Source organism: Miscanthus floridulus, chromosome 8 (assembly GCF_019320115.1).
Source record: "Miscanthus floridulus cultivar M001 chromosome 8, ASM1932011v1, whole genome shotgun sequence".
Taxonomy (NCBI): Eukaryota; Viridiplantae; Streptophyta; class Magnoliopsida; order Poales; family Poaceae; genus Miscanthus; species Miscanthus floridulus.
Genome location: NC_089587.1, coordinates 43,360,285 through 43,370,539, shown reverse-complemented (window position 1 = coordinate 43,370,539; position 10,255 = coordinate 43,360,285). Strand labels below are relative to the sequence as shown.

General features: G+C 49.0%; 1 protein-coding gene across 1 annotated transcript; it reads right to left on the bottom strand.

Moving 5' to 3' along the window:
- Positions 1-2,758: 2,758 nt before the first annotated feature.
- LOC136471793 (probable xyloglucan glycosyltransferase 3) lies at positions 2,759-7,047 on the bottom strand. Its single transcript, XM_066469543.1, is given in 7 exon segments — positions 2,759-3,777; positions 3,779-3,898; positions 4,002-4,115; positions 4,204-4,494; positions 5,219-5,527; positions 5,608-6,674; positions 6,770-7,047. Coding segments are annotated over 6 exon segments (2,280 nt in total). The 5' UTR covers positions 6,457-6,674; positions 6,770-7,047; the 3' UTR covers positions 2,759-3,180.
- Positions 7,048-10,255: the final 3,208 nt, after the last annotated feature.

The following is a 10,255-nucleotide window of genomic DNA, read 5'->3' as shown; positions in this document are numbered from 1 at the left end:
CACCCTCTAAGAGCTTGGTTTCCATTCATTAATGTATAACTTATGACAATATCATGCAGCTTCATATTAGGCCACAAATCCATGAACAAAGCTGTTCGCTAGTGCCTTAGCAGAGTATAGTTTCAGCATTAGGGTTATATAAATAATACCACTCAAACTTCATTTTTCCTTTCAAGGTTATAAATATTATCTTAGCAATCATCACAGCACTGGCCCATTCCCTCAAATTGAAAACATAATAGAAAAAGGAAATTGTAATCATCACTGCACATGACCAAAAAAATGCAAACAATAATCCAAAGACCATCAACACCGTAGTGTACACGGTCTCAATTTCCATGTCACAGTAAGAAATGAAACAAACATCACTGACATAGCCATGCGCTCAGATATATGCCACAATACTTGACTGCTTGCAGGATCCAACCGAACCGAGCAGGTCACAACCTATATACAACACAAAAAAAGTTTGGTAAGACAAAGGGAAGAACAATAGATCTAGGGTGAAATTGACATTGCCTCCATGCATATGCCAGATTGAGAGAGAGGGAGAGAGATGGTCGCACGAGGGGGGTCGTGGGGGGCAGCGGCCACCGCAGGGGGGCCGGCCGCACTGGAGGCCGGCAATCGCGGGGACCCACCGGTGTGGCACCACATCGGGGGGGGGGGGGGGGGGAGAGAGAGAGAGAGAGAGAGAGAGAGAGAGAGAGAGAGAGAGAGAGAGAGAGAGAGAGAGAGAGAGAGAGACGCGGGGGAGGAGAGGATCCGTGCTGGGGACCTCCCACTGCGCCACGGAGAGAGAGAGAGAGAGAGAGAGAGAGAGAGAGAGAGAGAGAGAGAGAGAGAGAGAGAGAGAGAGAGAGGAAGGGGAGGCGGGAGCAGTGGAGGCGCCGGCGCGTGGCGTCGTCTGGGCCCTCCCGCTGGGCCACCACCTCTGACGAGACGGATAGAGGGAGAGTGGGAGAGAGGGAGGGGGTTTTGGTGGCGCACGTCGCCGGGCAGTGCAGACTAGCCGGGGGCGGCGCCGGCGGGGGTTAGGAGAGGGGCGCCGGAGGCGGGTGTGCCTGTGTGCGTGTGTGGCATGGGTGGGTGTGTGCGGCCGGATGTGGGGTATATGAGTGGGGTTTGCCGAGTGTCTCAGATTTCACACTCGGTAAAGAAGGAGGTTTGCTGAGTGCCAGACTAGAGTCACTCGGCAAATTCAGGTTTTTTCATTTTCTTTATTTTTCTTTCTTTTCATAACGATTTTTTTTAAATTTATTCCGATGTACTTTAAAAATATCTTGTCAAATTCACTCGACAATATATATTTAATTTTTCTATGATTATTATTTCATTATTTCTTGCCGTTATAGCAAATTCAATTTATATCAATTAAAATTCTTTAGTTGCACTTAATAAATTAAAATTATCAAATGGATCCAAAAAATTACCAAAATTTCACATGAAACAATCTATGTTCTCTATTGTCTATACAAAAAGTTTTGAAGTCAAACCCCAATTCGACCGTCACTTTGACTCCAAATTTTACTGAATCATTCGCAATGCTCCGATTTTTCTTCTAAGATGCTTCGGTTTGTAAACATCGTATGTGACAAAACGTGCGAAACCTTATCAATTTTTTACCACAGCCTCCACGTATGATATCATCACATCATGACAAATCTCACGATTTTCAAACTTCGTTTGCTTTTTTTAGAATTTAAAAACCATTCGGCCACACGTTCGTGGTCGTGTTTTCTGAACGAGATGTTCGGAATTTCTTTTTATTTCCAAGGTAAGACCTCAAACTCGACTCAATATCATGACTATCATTTTTCTACTCATTTTATTCTATTATTTGAATCACTTGCCGTTCAAATATGACTTAAACCAAAAAAATTCTTGAAATGCAATAAATTAATTAAATATAGCAAACAGATTCAGAAATATACCAAATTTTAACATGGAGTACCACATGTTGTATGTGCATAGTAGAAAAATTTTGAAGGTCAGAAGAGAAAAAAAACTTATTTCTTTGCCGAGTGCCAAAGAATATTCGGCAAAGAGCTTCTTTGCCGAGTGCAAAAAAAAAAAAAAAACCTCAGCAAACCCCCTTCTTTGCCGAGTGTTTTTTTTGGCACTCGACAAACCCTCTTCTTTGCCGAGTGTTTTTATTTTGCACTTCGGCAAACCCTTTTTTACTGAGTGCAATTATTTTGCCGAGTGTTTTTCGCAGAGCACTCGGCGAAAGAGCTTGTTTGCCGAGTGTCCGAAGAATTACACTCGGCAAACCCTCTTGCACTTGGCAAATTGACTATTTCCGGTAGTGACACTTCCCAAGATCAGTTTTTCCCAGCGGCAAGGAGCACTCCCCTCGGCTGGGAACCTTCCTTCACGGGCGCTATCTCTTCCCTTGCATTGGAGTTGGTGGTGATACTATTACAAATCATTTGAATCTTTATAGTGTGGTTTTCCTCATATTCTGATCATATCATTTTAGTTTTTCCACAAATAAGCAGACATGTGTTCTGCGGTTTCTGCCGAGCTTGTATTAATAGAGGAGAGGAACAAATTAAAGTTTAGGAATTGAAAACCAACCATATCACCAAGTGCTTTGAGATTCCGAAACATATTCTTTAGGGTTCCTTCTTGGCTATCTCTCTGTGGCCTAAATAATCCACAAACTTCAGATCGATTTGAGTTATGCCATTGACGACAACAACAACAAATTTGATTAGAGTTAACGACCACACAGGATGGAACTTACTCATGGACATTTGAAAGCATACAAGATTATTGATTTATCCATTGACAAGTATCTGTTACACCATATGTAATGTTGAAAGAAAACAAAGAAGGCTACTGAATACATAGAGCAGTACTGATATACGAATGTAATGAACCGCCTCCCCTAGTAGCAACACAGAAGCACTAGCTAGAGAACAGAAGAGTAAGGTTCACCACACAGACTCTTAATTTGATCTCTGAACAAAAAATATCAAAAGGATAAATAAAATTAAGAGAAGAAAGTCTAAAAATTAATCCGATCCGTCCATCGCCAGTTGCGCCTTCCATGGTGATGGTTACACCTGCACGCATGCATGTGAGACTGACTGTGCATGTGGCCTACTGGATCGATCGACGCCGTGCATGGCGAGCCGGCCGCTAATTAAGTTTTTATTCTTGTGGCGGCGGCGGCTAGCTGACCTGCTCGCCGATGAGGTCGAGGCCGACGGCGAGGAACGTGACGCCCTGGAAGAGCAGGAAGTAGAAGTGCAGCCCCTGCTTGGAGAGCAGGCTCCGCGTGGCGGCCGTGAGGAGGAGGCACGCGAGCGCGAGCTCCTTCTTGAAGATCCGGTTGGGCTTCTTGGCCTTGCCGCTCTTCTTGGGCGTGACCGGCGCGGCGGCGGCGGCAGCTAGAGCCGCGGCGGCGTCCTCCTTGTTGGCCCACTCGGCGGCCTCCTGCTCCCTGAGCCTGCTCCACTCCTGGAGTCCGCCCTCGGAGACGCCGCGCACGAGCTTGGCCGGCGGCGGCGCGTGGGCGTCGGCCTCGGCGAGCGCGAGGATGTCGGAGGCGGACGAGGTGCGGCCCGCCTTCTTGGTGACGATCCACTCGTAGGAGCTCCCCAGCTGGAAGAGGCCAGACACCATGGCGTTGAACTTGGTGACGGACATGGTGTTCTCGAAGAGGAGATAGGGGATGATGAACGGGAACGACTTGGGCGCTGGCATGATGTTGAGGAGCGACATGAGCACGGGGATGTAGCAGATGACCCAGATGGGCAGCTCCGCCTCCTGGCACGAACATGGTGAGCGGCAGGATCACGCAGAAGAGCGTGAAGGAGTAGAAGGGCAGCACCAGCTTGCGCAGCAGGAAGAAGAGCATCACCAGGTTCGCCTTCTTCCAGAACGGGATCTGCACGTATGCATGCATGCATCCATTTCGATTCATAAAATAAATGGTAGTGGATGGATGTGCACAGATGCATGCTAATTGGTTGTTGGATGCTCATCGTTACCTTGGACCTGAAGATGGCCGGGATGCAGAGGCGGAAGAGCTGCATGGGGCCGGAGTGCCACCTGTGCTGCTGCTTCCTGTAAGCCTGGTAAGATTCCGGCAGCTCGCAGAGGACCTGCATATATGCGCACACACATGCATGTGTCACAGCTCGATCACAATGTCTAACACCATAGCTAATAACCTGATCGAGATGGACAAACCTTGACGTCGTTGAGGAAGATGAACTTCCAGCCGTTGAGGTGCGCGCGGACGGCGATGTCCATGTCCTCGACGGTGGTGCGCTCCATCCAGCCGCCCGAGTCCTCGAGCGCCTTGATGCGCCACACGCCGGCCGTGCCGTTGAAGCCGAAGAAGTTGAGGTAGACGCCATTGACCTGCTGCTCGACCTCGAAGTGGAAGCACAGGTTGATGTTCTGCAGCCGGGTCAGCAGGTTCTCGTCCTTGTTCACGAAGCTCCAACGAGCCTGGACCAGACCAAGCTCCGGGTCCTCCTGCACCGCCAGTCGGATCACGTCGTCGTCGGTTCAGTCAGCTAGCTAGCCCATGCATGCATGGATAAATCGGGCGTTTGGAGATTTGTCAAAGATAAGCCTACTTTGTCTCATTAGCTACCATGTCATGTGGATCTAGATTAAGATACTATGTATAGTCCTACGATCGAGGTGATTAAGGTGTCCATTCTTTTGTCATTAATATAAACACCTAGTATCTATTGATGTGCACCCCCAACCAATGGCCTGACTGCCTAAGTCAACCGATCGAATCTGAGATTTGGAGATACATATAGGTGATGTCATGCCTACTAGTACTAGCTAGAAGTCAGATTTGGAGTGACTATATCATGCATGGCAGTTTCCTGTCTCATGGCTAAACGGTGTTTCAACACGTCACCGTACCTATTTGTTTTTTTTTTCTCCACTGAGACTGAGAAATGAGCTAAACGACGTACTGACTAGCTAGCTAGAATGAGCTACTGATCTCGAAGTCATGGCTTTAATTAGGCTCATGAACCAAGTTGTAGATCACATGTTTATGGAATAGTTTACGCGTGCACCAATCTCGATCAATCTAGCTACTAGAAGGCACCATCAGTCATATAATATACTTGCACCGACGTTGAGATCTGAGGCTAGCGCTAAGCTATGATGTGAAGACCGATGATCGAGCTACAACGAGATCGGTGCATGTAGTAGTAAAAAAGGTATAGATAGGTACCTTGAAGTGTGGCACGGTGAGCTTGAGGAAGTCCGGGTTGGGCTGGAAGTCGGCGTCGAAGATGGCGACGAACTCGTAGTCCTTGACGTAGTCGCAGGCCATGGCGGACTTGAGGTTGCCGGCCTTGTACCCGGTGCGCGACAGGCGGTGGCGGTAGATGACGTTGACGCCGCGCTGGCTCCACTTGGTCACCTCCGCCTTGATCAGCATCTGGCACACCTCGTCGTCCGAGTCGTCCAGCACCTGGATCAGCAGCCGGTCCCGCGGCCAGTCCATCTGGCACACATGCGAGATCGACGTCTCGTACACCTGCGGGCAAATTCATGCGTCCGTCACGTCACGTCCTAAGAAGCACTGACTGAGCTGTGAGTATGTGCCACTATACTGACCTCTTTCTCGTTGCACATGGGCATCTGGATGAGCACCATGGGGAAGTAGCCGTCGGCATCGTCGGCGTCGGCGTCACCGTTGTTCTCGACATCCGCGCTCTCCCTTGCAGTTCCACGAGGCTTGCCGCCGGACGACGCCGGGATACGAGGCTTGATGCCGCGGATCTTGATCCAGAAGCACGCGAGGCACTGCACGATGCGGTCCACGGACTGCACCATGAAGAGCAGGATGCAGAAGCTGGACAGCTTCTGGATGGCCCAGGCGATGTAGTCGACGCGGAACTCCAGCCAGGCCACGTACGCGCGGTGCAGCCACCCCTGGATCTCCTGCCGCTCCGGCACGCGGAGGTGGTCGGGGAGCTGCCGCAGGTTCTCGGGGAGGTGCCGCAGGTGCTCGGGGAGGTGCTGCAGCTGCTCCTCCAGCTCCTGGAGGTTCCCCGGCAGGTGCTGCGGGAACTGCCACCCCTTGAGATGCGCCACGGTCTCGAAGGCCAGCATGGCCAGGGAGAGCAGCAGGAACGCGCGCAGGAACCGCAGCATGACCCGGCCGCGGCCCGAGGCCTCGGCATCCGGCTCGTCGTCCGCGTCGCGGCTGCGGCGCACGCGGCGGTTCACGGCGCCCAGGACGCCCCAGAACCCACCGGCCAGCCAGGCCACGCACCCCACGGCGCGGTGCGCGCGCAGGAGCAGCACCCACGTGAACTGCTTCGCGTTCTTGCCCCGGGCCTTGTCGGAGGGCGGCATGCCGGGACAGTCGATCTCCACCAGGGAGTAGGGGTTGTCCATCTTCACCACCACCGGCGTGCCGCGCTGCTCCTCGCTGCCCCACCACGAGCTCGGCGGCGCCATGGATGCACGTTGGGGCTAGCAGCCGATCTCCCGATGAGAGGGCGCGCTCTCGGAGGCGCAGCCCTTTAAGCGTGTTGCTCCCGAGAACACCACAGCCTCCTCTGCCTGGCCTTTCGAAGACCTTAGGCTGTGCTAGTGAAGTGATGGTGCTAGCTGCTAGCAGCAGCAGCAGCAGCTGTCTAGATCTTCAGTATCTTACTTCAGGTGAACTTAATCACCTGCAAACATCATAGCATACCGATTATGAACTCGCCAAATGTAGTCTTAACAATGAACAAAAGGATCTACCAATCAGACCATGCATTACACATACCCTGTAACCTGATGAGAGCAGTCTAGCAGCTTCTTCTGAGCTTCAGATCCAAGAAAGGTACGGTGTGACGAGTACAACTGCCTCGGACGAGGCAATGCACACAGAGCCACACACGGACTTTCGTGAGCACGCACGCACACTCTCACAAGAGCACACACTCTGGTTTCTAGAGATGAGCTCACACACAGTGGCTAGCTGGTTGAGTTTGAGGATAGTAGAGATACAGTGGAGAGTAGTAGTGAGTAGCTTGGCTTGGTTGCTATTGCTACTGCTGTACTACAGGCTCCAGACTCTAGACTCCAGAGTAAAGCCTCATGGAGTTCACTAGGAGGGTTTTATAGAGCAGGAGAGAGATCTGCAGTGCAAGTGCAACAGCTAGTTCAGGACACACTACCAGTGGCCACTGCCTACACTGCCAATCTCTCTTTTCTTTATTAGAAGAAAAAAATAAAAAAAATGAGAAAGTTGAACTTTTTTAAAAAACTTCACACGGCTTTATTTTTTTTAGCTGCAGGAGCATAGTATATGCTGCAAGCTTTGACCTGATTTGTGCATTAATTTCATGCTAGGGCATGCTGCCTTGACTTGGAGGGGGATCGAGCCAGGAATCTGCCATTGCCAGCACCGTGTTCGTCGATCGAGCCCATGCCATGTGGGGTCTTTTAATGAACCACAGGCCGCAAGCCCGTTGCGTTGGTAGAGGGATCCAACCTCTCTTGCTTACATCTCAACTAATCTATACTACGTGCTACAAAATGCATCATGCTAAGTGTGAATTAACCGTTTTTTTTTGAGAATAGTGTGAATTAACCGTTAGGCTCACAGCAAGTTGCGGTATCCGGCATCAAATGGTGGTAATTAAGAAGCTTCATCAGAATATCTTGGGATTGCATTTCTTTAGAACTTTTCTGGTCTGGCATTTTTTTTCCTTGGCGGAGTTTCTCCTGATTGGCACAGTGCTCGGCTTTGTGTCCCATCCTGTGGGCCGTGTATGCAAGTTGGACGTAAGCTTACTGGACTAGGACAACTAAATTATATATGGAGACAATTTTTGTATGAATATTATAACACATGTTTATATTTATACTCAGATCTTTTAAGACACTTTGCTGTTGTAAGGTCGCGTTTGGTTGGAGGAATTCCACCCCAATTTTAGCTTAAGTGTGCTTTGGAGCTTGTTCTAAGCTTAGTAGCATAAGTTATCTTTTGGTTAGCTTGATCTTCTTTAGCACGGGTTCCACCATCTAGTTAGGTTGCTTCAATCTCATTTCACCGGAGCTCAGATTGAAGTAGTGAGTTTATAGATTAGCATGGTGCTTAGGCTATAACTTGCCTATGGATACAGCTAGACCTCCAGATAGTCAGTGGTAGGTGGTAGGTGGTGACAGCTTAGTCAATCCTCTGTATTCCACCATGTTAGGTCTAGTTCTTAAATCATAGGGCTCGTGGCAATTACATTCAATTAATCCCCTTGGATTGGCTAGGTGGGTTGTGCCTCGAAGTGCTAAAGAACTCTTTCTAATCTTTGGTATAACTGAGTTGCTAAGTTATTTCTAAGTTGTGCTTGCTTAGTAAAAGTTACATAGGACTCTCTTTTGCTCGCTCTCCCACTATCTACGTCATACTCCTTGACAAAGTTATCTTCTTTGGCATTCCACCTATCTTTACCCTATCGTTCCAAAGAAAACATGCGCCACAGAAGTATAACCCCTGACTAAGGTCATACAATTGTTTGAGAACAAAGTCATAAGTATCTCTATTCATCAACTATCTTAGCCATACGCTTTCTCACGGGAATTATAAATAGGACCTCGGAATACTCCCAAGTGAAGTGCTACTTTGATATTTTCTGTGTACTTGTGGAAATATCCAATAGTCATAGGAAACATCAACAAACATTTCTAGCACCGTCATCGGGGAAACCAATTGGCCTAGAATTTATGATCAATAGATTTCTTGACTAGACGTATCAATCAATTGACCGTTCTTTAGCGGGCTTATCTTGTGCTTTCACTCCCCTTTTGCAACAGGGTAGCACATGATCACTTTTGACTTGCCTAAAAACTTCAACGAACACCCTAAGGCAATCTTGAGAAGGGTTCGATCACATGTCAGTCCCTCCTCAATGAACCTTGTCAGTAATCGATCCTGTATTCCTTCAAAGTTTGCCACCACCCACCGTGCCATGGCCAACAAGACCATCAGTGAGTTCTCTGCCTCCTCTACCGCTAAAGTGGCCATAGGTCCCAATGTCATCAGCGGGATGCGAACTTCAAACTCAGGACGGCTGTTGATCATGATGGTGCAAGCTAGCCCCTTCCATGGGAAAGCCCATGTGGATGCAAACGCACATCTCCACCACTTTTGGAGATATGTGAAACCTTCACCCAAGAGGCCACATGCCTTTGACTTTTTCCCTTCTCTTTGTTGGGAAAAGCGAAGCAATGGTTCTACTCTAGGGGTATCCTGCGCTGTCATCCTTGATCCGATGGTTCACCAAATGCAGGGACCTTTAGCATTAAGGGCGCACCAAGGGATCAACCTCTATTGTAGCCTTAGGTTTAGAGATGATGGCCTTCGATCCTGTCCTCAACCTTAGCCTTCATGATGATGTTCGGAGCACCGCCCCCTCCCTTAGGCAAGGGAACAACAGTCTAGGCTCTAAGGGCATGATGCATGTGAAGATCACCTCAGGCGTGCTTTCTATGGTACTCAAGTTCGGGCATGATTTTGGTGGAGCTCAAGTTTTGTAGACTCAGAGCTAGAGAAATATTTCTCTAGCGTGAGTCATTCCATGCCATTGAAAGCACCTAAAACCTCCTAGGGTCCTTGGGGTGTGGTGGTTGGACCTTCTGCCATTTCTTATTCTTCACCTTCGTAGTGGCAACAACTATTGTGGGAGGAACCTCACTGGCCTTCCTCTTCTTCGACCACGTCGATTTGGATGGGTTCATGGCCAAGTGCCCCGCAGTAGTAGTAGAGTACCTGTCTCCCTAGGGGAATTAATAATGGCTTCCCCAACATTGGGGGAGCTCTCAAACGACAGTTCGAGAAGTCTTGTCAAAAGATAAAGTAGTCCATTAGATTCTAGTCGAAGACAAGATAATGCCAACAAGAAGAGTATTGAAGACTTACATGTCTAGCTTTTGGAGGTTTCTACTAGATGAAAGGAGGTAGGGACGGTGCATATGGTGGTGATGTGGGAACCGACGACAAGCACATGGTTGACCCTCTCGATGGAATCCTTCTAGGACAAGTGCTCATCAGTCTCGCGAGTGGGTTCGCTCAACCATGAAAACTTGTACTTCGAGTGCGCTCACTCCCAAAGAGGCTGAATTTGGTGCTCATTGAAGGTGAGGAGCAGGATTTTCCTTGTCACACTCTTGGACTTGTGGTGGTTGATTTTCCCCCCACCAAGTTCTCTGCATTATCTGACTCTGAGTGGGGCACAATATCCTTGGTGAGGATGGGACACTCAAGGAGGTC